The sequence below is a fragment of the Myripristis murdjan genome, chromosome 11 (assembly GCF_902150065.1).
Source record: "Myripristis murdjan chromosome 11, fMyrMur1.1, whole genome shotgun sequence".
NCBI lineage: Eukaryota > Metazoa > Chordata > Actinopteri > Holocentriformes > Holocentridae > Myripristis > Myripristis murdjan.
Genome location: NC_043990.1, coordinates 4,468,541 through 4,495,389, shown reverse-complemented (window position 1 = coordinate 4,495,389; position 26,849 = coordinate 4,468,541). Strand labels below are relative to the sequence as shown.

General features: G+C 41.6%; 2 protein-coding genes across 3 annotated transcripts in view; one reads left to right on the top strand and one right to left on the bottom strand.

Moving 5' to 3' along the window:
- LOC115367374 (zinc finger and SCAN domain-containing protein 2-like) overlaps nt 1-18,976 on the bottom strand; it is a 36,069-nt gene extending 17,093 nt beyond the window's left edge. Inside the window, exons 1-4 of one of the 2 annotated variants that reach the window (XM_030063069.1) lie at nt 18,712-18,976; nt 14,311-14,922; nt 10,583-10,954; nt 7,382-9,512 (exon numbers count right to left, since the gene is read on the bottom strand). In XM_030063069.1, the coding sequence (XP_029918929.1) occupies nt 7,975-9,512; nt 10,583-10,954; nt 14,311-14,922; nt 18,712-18,904 (2,715 nt within the window). In that variant the 5' untranslated portion in view covers nt 18,905-18,976 and the 3' untranslated portion in view covers nt 7,382-7,974. Of the gene's footprint in view, nt 1-4,431; nt 4,529-7,381; nt 9,513-10,582; nt 10,955-14,310; nt 14,923-18,711 lie in introns of those variants that run through there. The other variant, XM_030063068.1, reaches the window with a different exon arrangement.
- Nucleotides 18,977-21,498: 2,522 nt separating this feature from the next.
- Nucleotides 21,499-26,619, top strand: LOC115367379 (zinc finger protein OZF-like). The gene is made up of 2 exons (XM_030063082.1): nt 21,499-21,991; nt 23,930-26,619. Exons 1-2 carry the CDS (start codon nt 21,814-21,816, stop codon nt 25,186-25,188), a joined length of 1,437 nt encoding a protein of 478 aa, XP_029918942.1. The 5' UTR covers nt 21,499-21,813; the 3' UTR covers nt 25,189-26,619.
- Nucleotides 26,620-26,849: the final 230 nt, after the last annotated feature.

Genomic DNA, 26,849 nt, shown 5'->3' with positions numbered 1-26,849 from the left:
GAATTATTCCTGAGAGCGGATGAGATATACACTTATTGTCTTTTTCTTGGCTTCTGGCCGCGGCTGCCTGCTGTTATCTGCCTGCTGCTGGGCAATAACGACAAGTCAAATATGACAATATGCCTTTATGACCAAATACCTCAATATGTTGAGACGATACTGTAGGGATGACTGATACTGAAATACCAACATTTTAACATGTAAAACTGCATAATAATGGCAAAAGCAATTAATTTTGTTCATGTCTGGCTCCCACAGTGTCTGCTTACAAAAACTCTGGCCCTTGGACAAATGTAGCTGATGACCGCTGGCTTAAGCCTCCTATTACTTTTAAATGTACTAATATTTTTTAAATCAACTGGGGTCAATTTCACCCCAGCAATTTAAACCACCATAAAAAATTTTTAATAAAAACTGTTACGCAAGTTTATCTGTCAGGTACGTTATGTGTCTTGTAAACTATCTACATAGCCGTTTAAATAAAACATAACTTCCCCCACTCACCAACTTTCAAACATCAAAATTCATCATTTTGACTTTGCAAAAGTCACATTAACTTTGTGGTTCTCACACTGCTGCAGGTGTGGTTCTTTCAGATGAGGGGCCTAAAGCAGAGGGAAGTTTTTTCAAGATAATAAATGGCATATTATACAACACGTAGATCCGACCGAGCAATCTGATTGGTCAATCACACTTTTAGAATGTGCTCAAATGAGCAATTAAAAAAAAAAAAAAAAAAAACCTCATCACTGAAAATATTAGGCTACTCCGCCTATGCCCGAGTCTGTGTGGTTTCCATGGCAACACGAAACGTCCCACCGAACCTGCATCAAAAGCCGCTGTCAGCTTTGTTAGTCTGCATAACGGACCGTTTTGTCGTCAATTTTGATTTATTTGGCGACCTAAGTTTGGATTAAAGTCTGAATGAGAAGGACAAGACAGAACAAAAAAGAAGAGATACGCGAGTGAAGAGCTGGATCAGCTGGAGAGGTCAGGAAATGAAGCCGTACGGGCCGTCAAATGTCTACAAGACTACCTGACAAACACCGGGCAAACAGCTGATTTCTCACCTGTAAGTAAAGAAGAGCTAAACAAGACCCTCCGTGAATTTTGTGGAGCTTTAATTTCTATAACAAGCAGAGTCAGCAGCACGGACAGTACCTGTAAGATTTTCCACGGAGATAAAGTTATAGCCGCGGCTGTAACTTTGTTCTTGTTATTAATGTCTTAATGTTATCAGTTATTAATCAGCCTATTAATTGTTATAAATTTGTTTATTCTTTATGAGTTCCCTGGGCCATTGATTTAATTAATTTGTCAATTTGTTTGCATCTGTACATTGAAGTGAATCTGTGAAAACTGTCGTCTTTATTTCAGAGGTAAATTGATAACAGCCTGAAAAGGTGATTAGCAGAAGCCCCCGAAAGGTGGGGTTGAAATGATATAACTCTGTTCAGCCTTAATGTGACTGCATACTGTCATTACTTTTGCTGCTTTAATTGGAGTGACACACCCCCAGCTGAAATAAAACATCTGGGCGAGTTTATGAAAAGACAGATGTTTATTCTGGCGCAGACACTGGAAAGCAGTAGCCTGCAAAGCAGTTTTGTGTTGCTATCTGTGGTATTTATTCAGTTTTGGGGAATCACCATGTCTAGAAAGCATGATAAGCCCATGTTGTCTTGCTGACAAGGACTAGTTAACGTCAAATCTCATGTTTTCCGCTGAAACGGAGACATTAGCAAAAAAACGTTTATATTTTGAGAGCGAAATGCCCATAATAGTAAGGGTATTTTATCAGATATTTGACCAATCTGCCAACTAAATCGTTACCAAGAAATTTCTTCACCAATGTGTTTCTAAAGGTGTGTAATAACATGTACTAAAAGGTTGAAATTCAACTCCTGGGGGAAACCCCATAAAAAACTGCTTAAAGTTGGGGTACCGATAACCGATTTTTCAAAAATTCTAAAGTGCTTAAATTGGACATAAGTAACTTTTCAGGGGTCAAACTAGGGGTTTTTCATGATGATGCTGATTGCTAGCATTTATTTTTCACCAAGACCACTCCCTGGTGGAAAAACGGCCGCACCCACTTTTCCCACTCGGGAATATTTGACCAAGAAGGAGAGTGATGGAGTGCTGCGGCAGATGACCTGGCCTCCACAGTCACCGGACCTGAACCCAATCCAGATGGTTTGGGGTGAGCTGGACCGCAGAGTGAAGGCAAAGGGGCCAACAAGTGCTAAACACCTCTGGGATCTCCTTCAAGACTGTTGGAAAACCATTTCAGGTGACTACCTCTTGAAGCTCATCGAGAGAATGCCAAGAGTGTGCAAAGCAGTAATCAGAGCAAAGGGTGGCTATTTTGAAGAAACTAGAATATAAAACATGTTTTCAGTTATTTCACCTTTTTTTGTTAAGTACAGAACTCCCCATGTGTTCATTCATAGTTTTGATGCCTTCAGTGAGAATCTACAATGTAAATAGTCATGAAAATAAAGAAAACACATTGAATGAGAAGGTGTGTCCAAACTTTTGGCTGTACTGTATATAAATATTCCACACAAATCGAAAATGTAAAAGGCATCAGTTCCTTGCCAGATGCTGGGCGTTTAGAACAGCAAATGTAAAAGTTTTCATGAACCGGATTTTGTTTTAATCTCTAGTGTGTTGTTGCATCAGTATGTGATGGAGACGAAAGTTGCAAAACAAACATGTATTTAAATGAAGGTGGCGAGGATTATCCTTTGAGGTAAAAACATTCATTAAAAATGGGGGCTTCACAGTTAAATTTATATTTGCTCGTAAAAATCAATAACTTTAACAGACGGTGACAGCTGGAAAAAGAGTGATGCGAGGCAGCTAGGTAATGGAAAGACGAGAATGAGGAAGACAAATGTAAAGATAGATGGATGGATGGATGGATGGATGGATGGATAGATGGATGGCAGCTCCAGCAACATTCCAGCAGCCAAGACTGGCCTCACTGTCCTGAGTGTGTGTTGCGGCTGCTCTCTTCCTCCATGTCAATTGTGTAAACGTTCATTATGTCTTCGCGCAGCGCATTTTAAAGGCGAGGACAGGGGCTCATTTGATTGGTTTAAAGTGAATCGGCTGTGTCAACCCCACTCCACGCCTTCTCTCCTCCCTTCCGCTGGTAGGAGGGACGGCAGAGTACTTGCGCCACGGCGCACGGCATGCCAAACTTGCAAAATCCACCTGGCCACACCCAGTTGGCGAAGCGCAGGTGCGCTGTGCCCCCGCCTCGCCCAGTCTGCGAAACTAGAGCCCTAGGTGTTCACGGTTATGAGCCAGTTCCAATACTAGACCCCATGGCTCCTGAGGAGCTACTCCAGTTCACAAGCTGCAATTGTAATGGAGATTGCAGCAACCGGTGATGCAGCTGCACGTAATGTCAATCTCATTTTATTCTGTTTTTAGGGTGACTCTGTAACATCTGTCTAGGGACTACAGATGAAAAATAGCCTCTTGGCTAACTCTGGCGCATTTACAGTCTCCTGGCTCTTGCTGCTGTTCGCCCTGCCGTTTTCAGGTAACCATAGCAACAAAGACGCCACATAATTCCTTGTGAGTCGAGCATGCACAGTCGTGACTGAATATTCCGGTTCGGGGAGTTTTCCGACTAAGGTTGTTACAAGCCCCAATATTCCGGTTGGAACAGGAATATTTCAGGGGGCTTATTCGGAATTCTCTCCAACCGGAATATGACCTTAGTCGGGTTCGGTGCGTGTTTACATGACACGTGCGCAACCGGAATATTGCGAATATTCCGGTTAATACAGGAATAAGGTGTGCATGTAAACGTACTCATTGACTCCTGAAGCATTTGACATGGTGGATCAGTATTTGCTCTGAGTATTATGCAACTAATTGAAATAAATGCAACTTTATATGTAGGCTAAATGCAAAAGTGGGCGTGGCAGTTTTTCCACTAAAAAGTGGTTGTAGTGAAAAATAAATGCTAGCAATCAACTCAGAATCATGAAAAACCCCTATTTTGTCCCCTCAAAAGTTACTTAAGTCCAGTTTAAGCACTTTAGAATTTTTGAAAAATCGGTTATCGGTACCCCGACTTTGATCAGGTTTTTTCGGGGTTTCCCCCAGGAGTTGAATTTCAACCTTTTAATACATGTTATTACACACCTTTATGAACACACTGATAAAGAAATTTCTTGGTAACGATTTAGTTGGCAGATTTTTATATGTTTCCCTTACTATAATGCTGAATTAGTTTGGGCTCATTGTCCATTCATGTTGATAAATTATGGAAAAAAAAAAATGCAAAGTCCCATCGGTTTGAAAATTGACACGCCGCTTCGTATCCACAAGATATACATTTCTCTTATAACATAATAACATAGTGATAAAAACAAACAAATAAATAAATAAATAAAGCTCAAAGAGAACCTGCTGTGAGTGTTTGCTCCTCGGGTTTGGAAACAGCCTCCAGCAGTTTTCTCTGCCGCTCAATCTCCAGTTTGGACCGAGAAACTTCCTCCTCGTACTCTGCCATCCTTCTCTCAAACTGACCAAATATCTTCTCCAGAGCCGCTGTTAGTCTCCGCATGACCGACGACCTCAGCTCCCGGACGTTAGGCATTGTCCCGCCGGCAGAAAGTGATGCTGTGTCGGTCACAGCTCCGGTCCTCCGGGGTTGCTGTTTTCTTCTCCTTCTCCTTCTTCTTTGGTGTTTAAAGACAGCTTGCATCCTTAACGTTGCATTACCGCCACCTATCGGGCTTATTCAACCCCTACAATGTTCCGTCCTCTATTTCCTTTTTATCAGTCCAGTCCTTATTAGAAAGTTAACTAGTAACTTTCTCCCACTTCCACTCTCACCACCCTCAGTTATATTCTTTAAGCCTGTTCCTGCTCCTCCATTTCTCTTCATTACCTCCATCATGGCCCTTCTTTGCAGTTCATGTTTCCTGCATCTAATCATTACATGCTCTACATTTTCTTTTTTCCTTACACTGTTCACCTCAGTGCCCCCTCACTTCACCCTCGTGCACAATTCCAATATTTCATCAACTATTTCTTGATGATTTTGAACTATACCATCTTTCAAGCTGTGCAGTACAGCTGATGAAGCACTACATATGATTGTTCTCTCAACTTTGTCTCGCTCCACCCATTCTATTGCCATCTTAATTGCATACATTTCATTCATTTCTTTACATACACTGAGGAAGCTTGATGTCCTCTTACTTATACCTACGTTATGACAAGGAGCTGCCACTGCAGAACCAGTCCTATTCAATACAGGCTCTTTGTATCCATCAGTGTAAACTTGTACATAATCTATATATTTCCTTTCAATATATACAAAGAATTCCTGTCCCAAATCTACATTTTTCTTCTTTGCCTTAACTTGCAATAATTGCAGATCTACTTCTAATGGCTCTAATGCCCACACTGGGGTTGTAGGCCACACCACTGCTGGGCAGAACTCTTGCTCATATACCCCTAAGTCTCTTGCCATTAATTCTCCTGTCCAGCCAAAACTTGATTTCTTATCACTCTCCCTATCCCAGCATGTTTGCAATACTCTTTTAGTCGGATGGTTATCACCATGTCCTGCCAAATTCATCCAATAGTTTACACTAAGGAGTTTCCTGCGCATACAAAGTGGCATTTCTGCTGCCTCAACTTGTACAGCACACACTGATGTTTTTGTTGCACCTATGCAGATCCTGAGGGACCTATTCTGAATCACATGTAATGCCTGTAATGTGGATTTTGCAGCAGAACCATACACTACACTCCCATAATCCAGCCTAGATCTGATGAGAGCTACATATATATACTTTAACGCTGACACATCTGCCCCCCATTCCCGTCCGACTACACATCTCATTACATTAATAACTTTTTTCCATTTCTCAACTATACTGTTATGTGTTCTTTCCATGTAAGTCTAGTATCAAATTGCACACCAAGGAACCTGAATGAATGATTTCTAACTTATTTCCATACATTTTAAGATCTGAATTGCCTCCATTTATCTTTCTTGTAAAAAAAAAAAAAAACATTGCTTTTGTCTTGTCAACTGAAAACTTAAATGCCCACTTCCTCCCCCACATCTCAACTTGATTTATTCCCTCTTGTACCTTTTGAACAACATGGTTCCAGTTTCTCCCTCTCTTCCATAATGCCCCATCATCTGCAAACAGCGACCTCCCCAAGTCTGAAGGCACATTTGCAAATACGTCATTAATCATTAATGAGAAAAGCAAAGAACTCACAACGCTCCCCTGTGGTGTAACATTTTCCACCTCATATTTACTGGACATTTCACCTCCTATCTTTACTTGAATACTTTTGTTCAAGAAATCCATCACCCAATTAAATGTATTGCCCCCCACACCCATTTTGTGTAACTTTATTAGTAGCCCTTCCCTCCATAGCATATCATATGCTTTCTCAACATCAAAAAATACAGCTGCTACTGTTTCTTTATTATCTTGGGCCTTCCTAATTTCATCCTCTAACCATACTATCGGGTCAAACGTCCCCCTCACCTTCCTATAACCACTTTTCACATCAATGTCAAATTTAAACTTATGTAACAGCACTTTAGTTGCAGGGGGGAGGGAAAGTATGGAGAACTGGTTTAACTCAGAGCTGAAATGGGCTCAGGAGACCTGAAACTTTTATTTAAAAGCTCGAGAAAGAAGAACCAAGTTTTACAAGAGCAGCCACAATGTAATGCCACCTAATTCTGAAGGTTTCTTATCAACAGGGGATATTTAAAACCCTTCAACCCAGATCCATGTGTGGAGGAATTTTCCCTGACAGATTTCGTCTGTAAAGAGTCTTTAAGTGGTCAGGGTCAGGTGCTGGACGTCACCGTTAGGACGCCTTCTGGCCTCTGGTTTCTGTTGTCTGTGCCGACACTGTGAGCAGCTGCACTGATAAGATGCTGAGGCCAAAAGCTAAGGCACACCAGACGCATCGAGACAAGGCCAGGCAGATCAACACAGTACAAAAACCCTTAGAGTCAGAAGGCACCACACAGTTCACACTTGTGGGGCAAATTCTTTGTTCTCCTCAGCCAAGTTGGTGCAAGTTTTGGCCATTTTTGATCAATCATGAATAAATCAATAGATAAACATAGTCATTATTCCTTCCAAGACACCACATTAGGATGCCAAGACTTTGAGGATTTAAAACATTTAAAAAAAAAAAAAAAAAAAAAAAAAATCATGCTTTGATTGACATTTGGAGATTTCTGTAAGAATCTTTACAGAAATGGCACATTTTTTTTTGGCGATTGGATCAGTGTACAAGCAATACTCAGATGTGGCTGCATCTCCAACCACAACCTTTGCTAGAAGAGTTTGGGTTTCCTCCTGAATGATGGACTATTCACTTTATTTGCTCCCATAGTGCAGCACAACAGGCCTCAAAAATAACATCCTCAAGATTTAAACACATACAAGGTGGATTGTTTTTTTTTTTCTTATAATGGTACAATTTGCTCTGCTCTTTTCTTAATATTTTCCAAGATGTTATGTGGAAATGAAAAGAGAGATGTAAATACAGAATTGTGAATTAGCAGCCCAGGAAAGCGTGGAGGTTATTTAAGCCCCACATGGCCTCATATCACAGACAGTGACCCAGACAACCCAACACTTTACCAGAGTTCAATTTTGTTTAAACTATCAGTATTTTAACGTCAAAATCATTACATTTAAATCATCATTCAGATAAAAGAAAACAATGTTCTAAATTCAACCTAAGGCTAATAGTTTCCTTAAAAATTTGTCAAATGAAGACGCTTTTTTACAAATAATTTCTCCACCTAGTGAAATACATTTAAGAGCAGTAATCAGATGTGGCTGCACACATCAGAGTTGAGGTGTTCGGGTTTCCTCCTGAATGATGGACGTGTCTCTGGTTTGTTTGGTTCCTGCTGAGCTCCTCGGCTCAACCAGCAGCTCTGCAGCTTCACCTGCTGCTGCCCTCGCCAACACACTTGTGTTTTTTCACATGTGAACGCTTGCTGAACGTTTCCCCGCACACACTGCAACTGAGCGTCTTCTCTCTGGCGTGGGCTGTCAGATGGACTTTCAAATATCTTTCTTTATTAAAAGTTTTACCGCAGATGGAGCAGCTAACCGGTTTCTGTGCTGCGTGGGCTCTCACGTGTTTGACCATTCCATGTTTTTGCTTGAATTTTAGACCGCAGACTTCGCAGCTGAATGGTTTCTCGTCTGAATGACTTATCATGTGCGCTTGTAAATGTCCGCTCTGGCTAAATGTTTTGCTGCAAACAGAGCAGCTAAATGGTTTCTCTCCCGTGTGGGTTCTCATGTGTATGTTGTATGATCCTTTGGTTGTTAAACCCTTCCCGCAGACTTCACAGCTGAATGGTCTCGCTCCTGTGTGAGTCAGCATGTGTTTATCCAAGTCTCCTGTCTGTTTACAACCTTTCCCACACACTTGACAGCTGTATGGTCTCTCTCCTGTGTGGATTCTCATGTGTATATCCACATTTGCTTTGTGTGGAAAAGTTTTACCACAGATAGAGCAGCTAGGTAATTTATCACTTGTGTGGAGTTTCATGTGTTGCTTCATAGTGCCTTTGTTACCAAACTTTCTATTGCAGACTGAGCAACTAAATGGTTTCTCTCCTGTGTGGAACCGCATGTGTGTCGTTAATGCTTTGCTGAGCTTGAATCCTCGACCACAAACTTTGCAGCTAAATGGTTTTTCATCCATATGACTGAGAAGATGCCTCTTCATATTTCCAGGTAGCCTAAATCTTTTGTTGCAGATTGCACAACTAAACGGTTTCTCACCTGTGTGGGATCTCATGTGGTTGTCGTAATCGCTTCTACGCACGAAGCCCTTATGGCAATCTGAACAATTAAATGGTTTCTTCTCTGTATGCGTCATCATGTGTCTGTTAAGGTCCCCGCCATGTGCAAATCCTTTACCGCAAACTGAGCAACTATGTGATTTCTCTCCTGTGTGGATTAGCATGTGTTGCTTCAAATTTCCTTTGAGGATAAATGATTTACCACACACTGAGCAACTAAATTCTCTGTCTCCCTTGTGCATCATTATGTGAGCTCTGAGGCTTCCTTTAAATTTAAAGACTCGACCGCACACTGAGCATCTCCACTGTTTCTTTCCTGTGGCGGTTTTGAAAGAGCATGAAGAAAGTTTCTCCTCGACGTCAAATTTCCCCTGACTGAAAAGGACTTCATTTGTTGAGCATAACCCTGACTGAGGTTGTCCAGTCTCCTTCCCGTCGTCTTCACTGTCTTCAGTCTCAGGGTCTGAGGAGTGTGAAGAGAGGACCTGGCCAGGGCTAGCTGGCGCTCCATCAGCTTCAGTTTCCATGTGTTCAGTGGAGCTGCTGGCTCGAGGCTCTGCGTTCTCCTCAGTTTGGCTCTGATCGGGCTGTGAGGACTGAGCTCTCTCTTCGTCATCTTCACTCCTCACAGGAACAGAAGTCAACAGGAACGGCTGAGGCATGACTGAAATGAAGACACAGACACATCAAAACTGGCAGTCAAAATTACCCCAACCTTGAGCTATGAATAGACTGATAAAAACCAACAACAACTAATTCCTTTCGTAGAAAAATGTGTTATGGTCACCAAAATGTGTGAGCATCAAGTTGGGAAATGAAGAACTGAGGGCCATGGCATTTTTGGTAAATTCAGTTCTTTTCAGCAGCACTTTACAATGTCAGCCTCTAATTCACCCATTCACACGCTGGTGACAGAAGGTGCCATGTAAGGTGCCGAGCTGCCCATCAGGAGCAGGTAAGGGCTCAGTGTCTTGCTCAACAACAGCTTGACATCTTTCTGGAGCGGCCTGGGATCAAACCAGGAACTCCAGCCTTACCTTCTGAGCCATGACAACCCATAATTAATCCATTTTGATACTGTAAGAGTGACCTCACATCAAGGCATTACTGGCATTGACTCCTGCCTGTGTGACGCTGGGCGGTGTTTCTGGTTTAAAGTTATAGTTCAGTTATGGCAATTTTCCACTAGAGCCTACACGCCTCGACACGGTTTGGGTGGTTTTCCATTACAATTGAGTCCCACCTCGCCGTGGGTGGAGTCGTCATTGCAAGGCGGCGCACCGTCCAGCTCCCTCTGGATTCTTTGGGCCACCACCAAGCTCAGAAATGTCTCCACCTCTTCATTTGACCACGGTACCGGTTTACTTGCCATTTTCTGTCTTTGCCAACTTCAGTGATGATCAATGCGCACGGTCGCTGTTGCCGTTTTTTTTTAAATGCCGGGTTTTGTTTTCGTGCAGGAGTTGCTCTTGTCACTCCCTGTCCAATCAGTTGCCTGAACGGCGTTTACATCACATTTTCGGCTCGACTCAGCTCGCTTGGAACCCTGGCTGAGTAGTACCTAAATTGGGACCTGCTACCAGGTACTACCACGTAATGGAAAAGCTCTCTTAGTGTACATTAAGCAAGCCACATCATTGGCTAAAATGATGCTAACTGAGGTGTTCATTAATAACAGATATGGGCATAAATGCCACAATGTGTGTGTGAGAGCGACACTTTGAGTGTACAAACCTGCTCTGTGTAACTGTACTTTAAAAAAACTGAGCATCTTGGGTTGAAAGTGTTTCTTTCTAGGTGGTTCTCTGGTCTCCTTGCAGTCTTCTTCTCCGTCTTCAGTCTCAGGTTCAGAAAGGTGTGAGGAGAGGAGCTGGCCGTCTCTAGTTGGATGTAAAGCAGCAGCTGGATCCAAGTTCCTGCCTGGTTCTGGTCCTCCGCCGTCCTCTCCATCAGTTTCGGTTTCCATCGGCTCAGTGGAGCTGCTGGTTGGAGACTCTGCCTCTCCGCTCTGCTCAGTGTGGCTCTGATGAAGCTGTGAGGATGGAGCTTTCTCTTCATCTTCAGCCTTCACAATGACAGGAGTGAGTGGGAACTGCAGAGGTAAAACTGGAATACAGACACACAGACGACCAAACCTGTGAGTCAAAATGAATCCCAACTTCAGATAAATGTAGAGATAAAATCACCACCAGCTCAGATCATTCCTTTTTCCTTTACATTCTCACCAAAATGTGCAGGTGTCGAGATGGAAAATGAGGTTTACCACCCCCTCCTCCTCCTCCTCTCCCCTGATCTTACTAGTGACTCATACTCTCAGGTCTATCTAAGGATTTTCAGGACCTGGAAGACACTGGTCTCAATCAACAACCATCCATTCAAACAAATGGAGTTTTGAGCTGCTACCACCACCATCTAGTGGTCAGAAATCACTTAGCACAGCTTCAAGCCACTGAATTTTGTTATCTGATTCATTTCTGGTGACTCTTATTCCACGAATAATTTTTGTATAAGAAAATCTGATGGGTTTTTTGGCCCTGATATATAGACATCGGTATCTTCCATCTTGGAAAATGGTCTTATGGTCCTTTTAAAATATAAAGTTTGAACCTGGAACTTTCCTGAACCTGGGAAGTTTAGGTTCTGCCTTTAGTTTCCTTTCCACGGCAGGAAGAACCAACCGTGAAGAACAGAAGGTGCTTCAGGCTTCTTTTATTATTCCCCCACTGGCTGTGTGTTGGATACCATGCTCTTCCAAATGCCCTCCCAATTATCAATTAACCTGTTGATTATTTTCTCAGTTAAACTGCCCAGCCCATGGTGACGTCCTGAGATGTCTTGTTTTGTCCCAACCAACAGAACCCAAGCCAAAGCTATTTAGTTTATGGTCAGAGACGTCTAAAGAAACAAGAAAATATTCACATGTGAGAAGCTGAAATCAGAAAATTTGGAAATTCATTTAATGGTTGGCAACTAATCAATTATTTGACTAACTGTTGTAGCTCTACTTGTTTTTTTCCCTTCATTTCTAACCACTGACCTATAACTTTTTGTATACATCACTGTTTCTGAGTTAAGATCCAACAATATACCGTAAAAAAGTCAATTAAAAGAGTCAATTACATCGACAGCATTATGAAGCATCAGGCTACTTAACTAACTTATCTTATCTCCTGCTTGTTGAAAGATTATACACTACTCACAAAAAGTTAGGGATATTTGGCTTTTGGGTGAAATTTATGGAAAATATAAAAAGTTCACACTACAGTGATATTATATCATGAAAGTAGGGCATTTAAGTAGAAGCATACACTGGTGATTTCCTCATCTCAAACAATTTCTTGAAACAAAAGCCAACAACAGTGCTGGATATACCACAACAAAAAATGTCAGTGTCAATAACTTGTCATGTGCCCTTGAGCATCAATTACAGCTTGACAACGACGTCTCATGTTGTTCACAAGTCGACTTATTGTCTGCTGAGGCATGGCATCCCACTCTTCTTGAAGGGCGGCCCTCAGGACATTGAGGTTCTGGGGTACAGAGCTCCGAGCCTCTACACGGCGACTCAGCTGATCCCATAGGTTTTCTATGGGATTCAGGTCTGAGAAAGTGCAGGCCACTCCATTTGAGGTACCCCAGTCTCCAGCAGCCGTTCCCTAATGATACGACCTCGATGAGCTGGAGCATCAAACACCTGATGTGAATTTTGCCGTTAAACTCCTTGTTAGAGAACAGCAACTTGTGCAAAAAGTACTGAAACATTGAACAGTTGGACATGTGCATTCAAAAGTTTACAGAAGGTCACATTAAGTTCACCTGTAAAGGTTATAATGCATTTTAGGTTCATCTTGAAATTTCACCCGAAAGCCCAATATCCCTAACTTTTTGTGAGTAGTGTATGTCTATGACAATGTTCTCCTCCTCTATCAAGAAGATTAGAAGATAGCATTATTTGTAACAGAACACCACATTTTTAGGTGAGCAAAAGTATTGGAACAGATAGGCTTAAAATGGATTAAAGTGAATAAGACTTAATATTTAGTTGCAAATCCTTTGCTTGCAATAACTGCATGAAGCCTGTGACCCATTGACATCACCAAACTTTTGCATCCTTCTTTTGTGATGCTTTTCCAGGCTTTCACCACAGCCTCTTTCAGATGTTGTTTGTTTTGGGGGGTTACTCCCTTCAGTCTCTTCTTTAGCAGGTAAAACACTCCATTAGGTTTAAGTCTGGAGATTGACTTGGCCAGTCTAAAACTGTCTAATTCTTGTCCTTGATGAACTCCTTTGTTGTTTTGGCACTGTGTTTTGAGTCATTATCTTGCTGCATGATGAAGGATCTCCCAATCAGTTTGGCTGCATCTTTCTTTAAATTGGCAGACAAAATGTTTCTGTAGACTTCTGAGGTCATTTTGCTGCTGCCACCATGTGTTACATGAAGAAGAAGCCATGCAAGCCAAAGCCATGACATTACCTCCACTGTGTTTCACGGATGAGCTTATATGTTTGGGATCATGAGCAGATCCTTTCTTTCTCCAAACTTTAGCCTTTCCATCACTTTGGTAAAGATTCATCTTTGTCTCATCAGTCCATAAAACTTCATCCCAGAATTTTTGAGGCTCATCTCTGTACTTTTTGGCAAATTGCAGCCTGGCCTTCCTATTCTTCTTGCTAACGAGTGGCTTGCATCTTCTGGTGTACTCTCTGTACTTTTGTTCATGAAGTCTTCTGCGAACAGCAGATTGTGATACCCTCACTCCTGCCATCTGGAGGTTGTTGCTGATTTCACTAAGAGTTGTTTTAGGGTCTTTCTTTACATCTCTCACAATGTTTCTGTCATCAACTGCTGCTGTTTTCCTTGGTCTACCTGTTCGACATCTGTTACTTTGACATCTGTTACATCTGGTGTTACTTACTTACACCAGTGGTTTCTTCCTTCTTCAGGACATTCCAAATAGTTGTACTGGCTATGGCCAATGTTTGTGCAATGGCTTTGATTGATTTTCCATCTTCTCTCAGCTTCACAATTGCTTGTTTTTCACCCATAGACGGCTCTCTGGTTTTCATGTTGGTTACACCTCTAACTATAAATGCAGTCTGTACAGGCAAAACCCAGATCTGAGACTGAGCATAGACATTCAGTGCTATTTATTGTTTGAATAGTTAATGTAATGGGACACCCCTGGGCAACAAAACACACCTGTCTGTCACATGTTCCAATACTTTTGCTCACATGAAAAATACGTGGCCTCAAACAAAAGGTGCTATCTTCTAAGTTGTGTATCAGATCCAGATGTAAATACCTGGAAATAAAAGCTGAAATGTTGGTCTCTTGTCTCATATTCATCTTTTGATGTCAAACCCAAATGTTTTTAGTTTATAACAAAAATAAAGGAATTGGCCTCACTGTTCCAATACTTTAAATAAACCTAAATGGTACAAAATCTGAGAGCGCAACAAACCTGCTTTGTGTAGCCGTACTTCAGGTTGAAAAGCAGCGTCGAGCAGCTTGTGTTGAAGGTCGTTCTTTCTCGATCGAGAAATTTCCTCCTCAAACTCTGCTATCGTTCTTTCAAACAGCCCCAGTATCTCCTCAACATATGCACTCAGTTTCCGGTTGACCGACTCAGACAGAAAACTTGTCTTACGCTGGCTGCTGACAGAAAAAGAGTCGAGACCTGACTGAGGCTCTCTGGTCTCCTTGTAGTCGTCTTCTCCGTCTTCAGTCTTACATACAGCAGAGTGTGAGCAGAGGAGCTGGCCGTCACCAGCTGGTTGTAAAAAAGCAGCAGCGGGATCCCAGTTCCTGCCTGGTTCTGCTCCTCCACAGTCCTCTCCGTCAGCTTTAGTTTCCATCGGCTCAGTCTGGCTCTGATGAAGCTGCAAGGAAGGAGCTTTCTCTTCGTCATCCTCATCCTTCACAGGGACAGAAGTGAACTTGGTGACGCCTTGAAGCTGCTCTCCCTCCTGACTGGTCCACAGCTCCTCCTGCTCCTCTTTTATGTGTGGAGGCTCTGGCTCCTGCTGCTCAGACAGAACCTCATCTTCACTCACCAGCAGCACCACAGGTAACACTGAAACACACACACACACACATTAAGGAAATCTGTGAGTATGTTTGATTCAGCGTGCCATGTCTTCTGTGTGATGAGACTCTCAGGTTTTACAAAGTAAATTCTTCTGTAAAGACAAACTGCAATAGCATCTGGCTCTTCATTTGCACTTTAAAAGCGACACCGTCTGTCCTTACAGCTTTAAATTAGTACCCCATGTACTTTTCTATAATAATACCTGCCATTTACTAGGACAATTACTGTGTTACATAAGGTAGCAGCTGTTAAGTATTTCTGGTCCACAACATGTTTCCCATGAAATTAGTCCATACTGGGCTGGGTGATAGGGGAGTACATCACAAGTTTCTACATGATATATTAAATCCGTTCTTTAGATAATGATATGATATTTGCCGATATCACAAAGTCACAACACAATATGATTTTGATTTGGTTCAGGAGCCATTGAGTGAAATGAGACGACATCATTGTGTCTGTTTAACACACTCAGTTTCATCACAACATGTTTCTGTTGTAGCTGCTCTGCCAGGCTCCTCATGTCTCCTGGGAATTTTGTTTCCTCCCGGCATTGTTTGCATACGACACGTTATCTGTCAGTTGACTCATCTTTTCTCTGAAATCCAAAATATTTCCATACTGCTGAATTATTCCTGAGAGCGGATGAGATATACACTTATTGTCTTTTTCTTGGCTTCTGGCCGCGGCTGCCTGCTGTTATCTGCCTGCTGCTGGGCAATAACGACAAAGTCAAATATGACAATATGCCTTTATGACCAAATAACTCAATATCGATGTTGAGACGATACTGTAGGGATGACAGTTGCTGTTTTCTTAAGATACTGAAATACCAACACTTTAACATGTAAAACTGCATAATAATGGCAAAAGCAATTAATTTTGTTCATGTCTGGCTCCCACAGTGTCTGCTTACAAAAACTCTGGCCCATGGACAAATGTAGCTGATGACCGCTGGCTTCCCTTACGGAAAGAAAATATATTTACCAATATATGAAATGCAATGTATTGTAATGTATTAGAATATATTACATTTAATATATGAACAACAATATATAGAAATATATTATATATTTGAAAATGTCTCAGAAATAAATGGTGTAATATATAGGTGAATCATATATGTGGCATATATTTATATATTGCATCAATATATTGCAATATATGTTAATATATGGAAAAATACAGCAACAATTGCGCATTTCATATATTTGCCATATATTGCAATAAATATATAATATATGTGTTCATATATTGACTTTTATATGTATAAAAGTCCTCCATAATGTATTTACATTTATGTGATGAACACTGGGTTAATATATTTATAAATACATGATCTATGACATTCCAATTATATGGGAACATGTATTGGAAATATACGTAAAATTTCAGCTGCTGCGCAGTGATGGGGTCCAGGCATTTTTAGGAAGATGCTGCTCAGTGATCAGTCATACTCACGCAGTTTCGAGCACATGATTAAGATGTTCACATTACAATGTGGATTCTGCACCAGTCGAGGTTTGAACCTGCAACCTCTGGAGCCAAAGACAGTCACTTACCTCTCTGAGCTAATTGGCAAGTAGCAGCTCAATAGCAGCTTGATAATTTGACTAAGCCAGTGGTTACATCGTGTTTTCCTGAAACTGAATAGATACCAAACATAGCAAAATAAAATTGCTCTGCTTGCTCAATCATGTTGTAACTAGAATATCTGCTGGGAAAAAAAAATTTTTTTTTTTCATGGACTGATAATTATACTTCTACCGACTTCTCAGTCATTTTTAACTGGCAGATGTTTCATTTCAGCTGGGGGTGTGTCATTCCAATTTAACATCAGCTCCGATTAATGTGGCTATGTAGCAAAAGTAAGGACAGTAAGCAGCCACATTAAGGCTGAACAGAGTTATAGAATCACCTTTTCAGGCTGTTATCAATTTACCTCTGAAATAAAGACAACAGTTTTCACAGATGTGTTGATTTATTAAAAGTTCATTTCAATGTACAGACGCAAACAAACTGACAAATTAATTAAATAAATGGCCCAGGAAACTCATAAAGACTAAACAAATGAATAATGAATATGATTAGGCTAATTAATAACTGATAACAATATATAGCCGCACATCTCCGTGGAAAATCTTACAGGTAGCCTACTGTCCGTGGTGCTGACTCCACTGAGGCACTTAATTATAGAAATTAAAATTCACGGAGGATCTTGTTTAGCTCTTGTTTACTTAAGTTGAGAAATCAGCTGTTTGCCTGGTGTTTGTCAGGTAGTCTTATAGACATTTGACAGATTGTTCGGTCAGATCTACGCACCGTAGTCTCGTGTTATAATTTTAAAAAATCTCAAGTACCCCCTGGAGTTCCTCTAAGTAGCCTACCCCAGGCGTACGCGTACCCCCATTTGAGACACACTGATCTAGACAACAGGGAGATGATGTTAATTTGTTTTTAACAATGATTGATTGGCTCCATAAGTGAAAAATTGATGTTTAAAAATGAAATTTTACATTGACTCCAATTGTTCACATGAGAGCAAAATTCAAAATGCTGTCAAAAATTCAGTTTTTGAGATACAATTCTGAAATTTGCCACACATCATCGACCATGACTCCAGAATTTTGTCATTTTTTTCATGAACATTGAAGATTTATTTAGCAAGACTTTGCAGGTATATGTTTACAGTAGCATTTACAGTAAAACATTTTGATGCACTGTAGGCTTAATTTTTGATAAATCAAAAATCTGTGAACATCGTTTGTGTAGAACAGTCTGAAGATGCTCTGTAGCAGGTTTGGTGACATTTGAGCAAAAATTGTGGGAGGAGATAGGTTTAAGAAGTTTTACAGTTTTTGAAAAAAAAAACAGAGTGATGGCTTCATAATTTTCAATAGGTTTAAATGTACAAAAGTTTCTTCTATATTGAGGCTACAGTTTGATGAAAGTTGTGAAGCTGTAGCACATATGGTTGATTTGTTATGAATTTTCAAAGTTTTGAACTTTAGAGGCTTGCTATAGCGCCACCATCAAGACTACTGGCTTGAGTTTGCAGCTGAGGTAATCTGGCATGGGACTGGACCTTTGTGCAAAGTTTGGTCAGTTTTCACCCATGGGAAGTATGATTTCCTTGGAAGAAAGAAGAAGAAAGAAAGAAAGAAAGAAAGAAGACCTGGAAATACAATAGTGTCCGGTGTCCTAGCTGCCCGGACCCTAAATATATGCCATGCGTGGTCCATGCATATGTTATGGTTGTTTATTGGAAAATATGCAATGTTAAGAAAAATCCCAATATATTCTTTTATATATTATGTTGCGATATATATACATATATGGTATATGCATATATTGCAGTATATTTGAACATATAAAGACAAACTATTGCATGTAAAAATATAGTGCCGTTTTTGGTCTTGATTGCAATATATTTTTTTTTATATGTATCAATATATAGACATGTATGGTCTATGCATATATTTCAATATATTGTAAAATATAAAGACTAGTTCCCATATATGGAAATGTATTATCTAATATATCACATGATATTTTCCAGTATACTGCAATATATTTTTGTTTCGTAAGGGTTAAGCCTCCTATTACTTTTAAATGTACTAATATTACTGGTGTACTGAAAACACCACCATGTTCATTTCATGTTTACTCACTTGTGCCCATAAAATTAGGAAAACTGCTGGGATATGACGCAAAAATGATGTTAACTGTGTATTTATAGAGTTTAAACAGTGAAGGCATGTGAGGCTGCCTGACCTGCTGTGAGTGTTTGCTCCTCGGGTTTGGAAACAGCCTCCAGCAGTTTTCTCTGCCGCTCAATCTCCAGTTTGGACCGAGAAACTTCCTCCTCGTACTCTGCCATCCTTCTCTCAAACTGACCAAATATCTTCTCCAGAGCCGCTGTTAGTCTCCGCATGACCGACGACCTCAGCTCCCGGACGTTAGGCATTGTCCCGCCGGGAGAAAGTGATGCTGTGTCGGTCACAGCTCCGGAGTTTCACCGCTAAACCTTCGCAGTCTTCTTCTTCCTCCTCCGCTTCTTCTTCTCTTCTTTATGGTGTTTAACGGCGGCTGGCCACATTTGCGAAGGGGCATTACCGCCACCTACTGATCCGGGGTGTGGATCAGGCTCCTATATCCCATCCTATAGTCCAACTACCCTTGTTGATCCGAAGTAAATAGAATAAGATAAATGAAATAAAAGTTGTTTATCCCTTCCCTCATATTCTTCCCTCATATTCTTTTATATACTTCTATACTCTATAAATTCCACCACCACCCTCGATTTAGCCGCACCATCCTCAGTAATTATATATCCTTCAGCTCAAATCCTTGGACCCCCAGACGCCTCAACTTGTCCCTCATCTCTTCTTTGATCTTCACACATCCTGCACCCCGGCAATACATGTCCCACTGACTCCTCCTCCTCCCCACATCCCTCGCATAACCCCGATTGATGTCTCCCTACCAGCTTCAGTGATTTATTCAGTGCACAATGTCCCATCCTCAGTCTCATCAAAACTACCTCCTCTCTCCTCCTGCCTCTGCTGACCCTACTCCCTCTGACATTGCGCTGTATCTGGTACAAGTGCCGACCCTTCTCCTCCCCATCCCATCTCGCCTGCCACAACTGATTGGCCTTTTCCCATATTATCCCCTTGGCCTCTGCCTTACTAATCTTAGCATGCATATCTACCCTCTCCTTCTTTAAAGCCCTCTTTGCCAGTGCGTCGGCCTCTTCACCCCAGTCTCCATGTCCTTTGATCCATCCATGAATAATGGAGTAAAATCCTTATAGAAAGTCTGAGTAAGACCCTTAAAGGCCATCACCGCTTTCACTCCTCTTCCAGCCCTTCTCTCCTCCAGCAGCTGCCAATCCACAGCTGGCCACATTAACATCCAAGGACCCACAGTTGGATACACAACTGAGGGGCAAAAACTAAGACTCCCCACTCCAAAATCTTCTGCTATTTCATTTCTTATACGGCCAAAGTTCTTCTTTTTACCTTTTCCATTATCTCAGCAATACCTAAGCACCCCAATCGTAGGGTGAGAGTCTCCATGTCCCTGCAAGCTAACCCAGTAATTAGTCATCAGCTGATCCCTCCTTAAGTCCAGAGGCATCTCACTCATCGCCACCTGTAAAGCAGGCACTGGCGATGACCGAAATGCCCCACTGCAAATTTTTAGAGCTTGGGCCTGAAGTACATCCAGCTTCCGGAGTTGAGTCTGGGCCGCCGACCCATACACCAGGCAGCAATAATCCAGCACCGACCTCACGAGTGCCCTGCAACCAGCCCCCCAACTGTACATACACTAAGGGAGCTTGATGTCCTCTTACTTATACCTACATTATGACTAGGAACTGTCACTGCAGCTAGATCGTCTTGGGGGCCATGTATATTGTAAATAACACCATGAAGCTGTGCACTCCGACACAGTAGGTGGAGGTATGCACCCTTAAGTTGGTTTACGAGCCCCCAAACAAAAACAAACAAGAAGAAGTTATGAACATTCCTTTAAGTAAATCTGAGGCAAAGGCAATAATTAAAAGAAACATCTTCAAAGAATGGCAAAACATATGGGACACAGGAAAAACAGGAAGACATCTCTGTGCAGTTCAGCAGCAGGTGGGAACAGGGAGAATAACCAAAAGGAGCACCAAAGAAGAAAACATCTTAACAAGACTGAGGGTAGGACATACCAGACTGAACAAAACAATGAAGCTGATAAAGAAGCATCCTGCAGGATTATGTGACTACTGCCAAGAAGAAGAGTCAGTTAAACATGTTTTTATCCACTGTCAAAAATACAATCATGAACGAGAGATATTAAAAAGGAAGATGAGGAGACTTGGTATGGAGCAGCTTAATCTTAAAAATGCAATTGAGGGATCAAGATGTTTTTTCCAGTTTTTAGCAGACACAGGGCTGATCAGTAGAATTTAGGATATGGCATAAGCTGTATTTATTTATTTATTTCCATTTATTTATTTTATGGTAAATGGGTAGATGACTCTGGTCCACACTCCATTATAGTAGGGGGCGATAATGCACCTTAGCGCTAGGTGCCACCCGCCGGTAAAACAAAAGAAGAAGAAGAAGAACAAACAAAAACAAGAAATTGGGAAAAGTGGAATCACAAAATTGCTCAGTTTGTAATACAACTGAAAATGTAGAACATATTTTAATGCACTGCAATAGATATTACGAAGAAAGGGTTAGATTAAAAAAAAGAGTTAGAGAGGCAGGAAGGGAATGGACTATGTTAGGGATATTGGGAACACAGGGAGATAAGGTGCGGGAGGTACAAAGAGAGGTAATAGCTTATTTATATAACACAGGTTTATTTTGTAGAATATAGTGTTTTATTTTGTTTTGTTTTGTTTTTTTTAATTAAAAAATAGACATGAAGTAATATAAATGAGCATACATTCTACATACTCCGGTTCAGTAGGTGGCGGTATGCACCTTCAAGGTAAGATTGCAATCCGCCAATAAAACCCAAAGAAGAAGAAGAAGAAGAAGAAAAACAAGAAAAAAGTAGTAGAAGAAGAAGAAACACTCGGTGGAATCTCTGCGACGTGGAATCGTGGCGTCGTTTTTAGCCAAGTTTAACGTTTTATTCTGAAAAATATCGATTCCAGCTGTAATGGATCAACTTGCGGAAGACTCTCCAATCAGCGCCAAGCGGACATGAGGAGGCTTTAGGCGCTTCGTCGCTGTTTTCCTCCACAAAGCCTTGCTGCGGTTAGCATCAGCCGGCTAACTAGTAAAAACAACGCTAGCTTGCTAAAGTGGCCAAAAAAAAAACAAAACAAAAACAAGATGAAGAGGAAAAGTTAGTATCCGGGTGAGGATGTCTAAAGTGCAGGAGCTGCGCTGTTTCGTGCAGCAGCGGCTGAGCGCGGCTGCGGAGGAGATCTTCGGGCTGTTTGAGAAAACCATCGCCGAGTATCAGGATGAAGTTTCTCGATCCAAACTGGAGACCGAGCGGCACCGGAGGCTGCTGGAGGCCGCTTTAAAACCCACAGCAGGTCAGTCACATCCACATTACACTACTCACACAAAGTTAGGGATATTTGGCTTTTGGGTGAAATCTATGGAAAATGTAAAAAGTTCACGCTACAGTGATATTATATCATGAAAGTAGGGCATTTAAGTAGAAGCATACACTGGTGATTTCCTCATCTCAAACAATGTCTTGAAACAAAAGCCAACAACAGTGGTGGATATACCACAACAAAAAATGTCAGTGTCAATAACTTGTCATGTGCCCTTGAGCATCAATTACAGCTTGACAACGACGTCTCATGCTGTTCACAAGTCGACTTATTGTCTGCTGAGGCATGGCATCCCACTCTTCTTGAAGGGCGGCCCTCAGGACATTGAGGTTCTGGGGTACAGAGCTCCGAGCCTCTACACGGCGACTCAGCTGATCCCATAGGTTTTCTATGGGATTCAGGTCTGGAGAAAGTGCAGGCCACTCCATCTGAGGTACCCCAGTCTCCAGCAGCCGTTCCCTAATGATACGACCTCGATGAGCTGGAGCATCAAACACCTGATGTGAATTTTGCCGTTAAACTCCTTGTTAGAGAACAGCAACTTGTGCAAAAAGTACTGAAACATTGAACAGTTGGACATGTGCATTCAAAAGTTTACAGAAGGTCACATTAAGTTCACCTGTAAAGGTTATAATGCATTTTAGGTTTATCCTGAAATTTCACCCGAACGCCGAATATCCCTAACTTTTTGTGAGTTAGTGTATATTTTAATGTCAGAAATGCACCTGAATTTTATATTGTCGTACCTGCCCAGGGACTCCAGGTGGAAATTTGCAACTGTTGCTATAACCTGGCCCAAGACATCTTTTCTTGTCCTACAAGATTAATGTTTATTTGTGCATTGTCCTTGTTTCAGATAAATAAATTCCTATTCATGTTCCTGTTACCAATAAAGCGCAGTCTAAAATACAGTATATCAGGGCTGAGATGATATGTTTATCTCCCGATTCGATGCTATGATATTACCCTGGTGCCGGGTTGATATTTCAACTTATTGCAATTTTTACCTTTTGAATCCTTCTCTAGTTTGTGTCTGAGGCTGTGATTCTCCTTAAGGTCACAAGAGGTCATTTTCTCCAGCGACGTCCACTTTGACAAAATGCTCTGCCCGCAGTGAAATGGCTGCTATGGGGGCCAACATCATCACACAGGAATCAAATGTGGCTCATTGAATCCACAAGAGTCTCAGCTTTCCAGTCAAAGCCAACTGATGCAGCTCCAAGACTGTTTAGGCCCCAGTCTGCACACACACACCATTTTACAACAGGCCACAAGAACACATGTGGACTGCAGGCTTTGGGGCCCAAACTGCATGGGATTAGCAGAAGGTGGGCGTGTCTGCAAAGGGGAGAGCCGTGGCTGCCCAGAGAACCCATTTTCATTCACACATCTGGAGGTCAGAGGTCAAGGGTCCTCAGGTCGTCTGGTTTCATATGATAAGAGAGACTTACTGTAATAATAGTATACATTTTTTGGAAGACAACTAATGTGAATGCGTATGGCCCAACCAACAAAAACAGCATGTGACCTCTTGTTTGATAATGCGCTATATGGTTGTGTTTTGGGAGCTTTGTATTAATTTTGCAGGCTGTTTACATCGATTAAATGTCAGACCACCATAGTGTTGGCTGCATGCAGGAACCATTCATGAACTGTGCGAATTACTATTGATGAACATACAGTACACCAGAATTACATGTAGATTAACATTGGACCAGATCTATATAACAGTTGATACCTTCTATATAACAATAATTGAGCAAGTACAGTATAGGTATTACCAGAAAAAGTACACCTGGTACTAATTTCACACTATGGGGACAGTCTCATCAACAGAAGACATGGCAAGCTCAGTGCATGTGCAAGCACAGTATTCCTTAATGTGTGTGTGTGTGTGTGTGTGTGTTTCAGTGTTGCCTGAGCAGCTGTTGGGCAGTGAAGACGAGGTTCCCCCTGAGCAGCAGGAGGAGCCAGAGCCCCCGCACATTAAAGAGGAGCAGGAGGAGCTGTGGACCAATCAGGAGGCAGAGCAGCTCCAAGGCCTGCAGGAGGCTGATATCACCGAGTTCCCTGTGAAGAGTGAGGATGATGAAGAGAGAGCTCAGACCTCGCAGCTTCATCAGGGCCAAACTGAGGAGAGCAGAGAGGCAGAGCCCGCATGTAAGACGGAAGACAGTGACGATGACTGGAAGGAGACCAGAGGACCTCCGTCAGGTTCAAACCCACTGAGCGAGCTCCTTTTCAGTCGTGACAAATTTGATATCGAGGAGAAACTTTCCCCCTGCTGTGTAACAGCCCCCATAGGAGTCAAACTTTGGAGATGCTCCGTCTGTGGTAAAAGCTTTAAACATCAAGGAAACATCAAGAGACACATGATGATGCACACAAGAGAGAAACCATTTAGTTGCTCAGTCTGTGATAAAAGCTTTTTCCATAAAGGGGTTTTCAGCAGACACATGAAGAGCCATGCAGAGAAGAAACCACTTAATTGCTCAGTATGTGGGAAAAACATGTGTCGAGAACATGTTGACAACCACATCAGATCCCACACAGGTGAGAAACCGTTTAGTTGTACGATCTGCAACAAGAGATTTAGTCTACATAAACATGTAAAGAGACACATTCGAAGTCACAAGTATGAAAAACAATTCAGCTGCAAAGTTTGTGGCCAACGATTCAAGCACGGTAAAGCAGTGACCGCACACATGAGGTCGCACACGGGAGAAAAACCATTCAGCTGCTCGGTCTGCGGGCGAAGCTTTGGCAGCAAAAAAACTATGCAGCTGCACACGAGACTCCACACGGGTGAGAAACTGTGCAGCTGCTCCGTCTGCGGCAAAACCTTCACACATAAAGGAACCTTCATCAGACACACGAGGATTCACACGGGAGAGAAACCATACAGCTGCTCAGTGTGCGGCAAAAGTTCAACTCAGAAAGGAGACTTGAAAAAACACATGATGATCCACACAGGGGAGAAACCCTTCAGCTGCTCAGTCTGTGGTAGGGCTTTTACACAGAAAGGATCCCTAAAAACACACATGAGAACCCATACAGGAGAAAAACCTTTTAGTTGCTCGTTCTGTAACAAAAAATTTATGCAGAGTGGACAAATGGTTAAACACATGAGAGTCCACGCAACAGAGAAACCAGTTACCAACATGTGGTAAAACTGTTAGTTAAGACAAATATTTGAAAGTACACTTGACCACCTTCACAAGAGAGAAACCGCTCAGCTGCAGTGTGTGTGAGGAAACTTTCAGCAAGCGTTCACATGTGAAAAAACACAAGTGTGTCGGCGAGAGCAGCAGCAGGTGAAGCTGCAGAGCTGCTGGTTGAGCCGAGGAGCTCAGCAGGAACCAAACAAACCAGAGACACGTCCATCATTCAGGAGGAAACCCAAACACCTCAACTCTGATGTGTGCAGCCACATCTGATTACTGCTCATAAATGTATTTCATTACATGGAGAAACTGTTAATTTTGTCAGTGACAGTTATAAATAAGTTGTTCTAAGTCAGTCGGTCAGTCGGTGCTGCATGTGCTCAGGCAGTTTGCTGTTGTCTTGGGTCCCTTTGGGCTCTCTTTGTTCATTAAATGCTACAAAGTGAATTGACTTGAAAAGTTGAAGCCCTTTAACTGCCAACAAGGATTCATAATCACTACAGGCAGGTTGTTTTTCTTTCATACACTATTTAAGCAAGTTGCACTGTACTTAAAACCCCTGTGCAGAGGTCACTCAGATGGGAGAAGCGTATTTGAAAGTGTTTCACAATATCACTCTTCTAAATTGTCAGACACAAACTGTCTTTGTTTCATTTATCTTTGCCATATGGAAATATCTGTCTTCCTTGGTTCAGCATATTCTGTGGACTCATGTAAAACATTGTTTACTTTAATTTGAATTATATTTGAAATGTAATGATTGTGAAAGCAAAATCAAACTTTGGTAGAGTGTGTGTGTGTGTTGTCTTGTTCCCTGGGTGTGTTACACGAGTCCACATGATGGTGAAATAACAGCATTAGTCACCCGGTCCACTATATGGTATTAGTATCTCGCCATTCATTTCCAAAGCAAAACAGTTCCCAGAATAACATTTTTACTACCTAAACCTTCATGTACAAAGCCAATTATACCAGTATAAAACAACAAAACCCGGTAACTTAGAATTTTTTTTAAAACTTTTTTAAATTATAATTATTAAACAGTTCTTGTTATTTTCCTATTTGAATTGGAAAGTAGCTCTAGTAGGTAGTTTTTTTATATTGCCAAGTTTCACTTCTTCAGCTATAACTTTTGTGCTGAAAGTGTTATTTTAGGAGCTGGTTTGCCATGGAAGTGACTGATATAAAGATACAAGTCCAGTGTTGTGGACAGGCAGCTAACGAGGAGATTTCACCGCCACGTGGACTCGAATCACACCCAGGAGACACAACAAATCTGCCAAAGTGTAATTCTGCTTTGATTCGAGAGGTTGGCGTCTCCCTTTCCTTAAGATCTGTTGTCCTGAAACAATCTCATTAGTTTGGGTGTCAGTGCCGAGTTTTCATGTTTCATAATCTTGTTGCAATTTTTGCAATAAAAAGTGTGACAATACCAAACACTAAAGTGGATGATTTAATTGAGATCACCATGGAAATGCAGAAATGAAGGACCATACGAGTTATTGTTCATATTTAGCCTAATATCCACAAAATGTATATTTTTGATGTTTCTGCTACTGCTACTGTTGTGACTTGAAATTTGGGACAGAGTGAAACAGTCCCTCCGCCTGGGAAAATAGTCCCGGGGGGAAACGTTTTGCTTTCCTCAGCCGATTATCGGTTCTGTG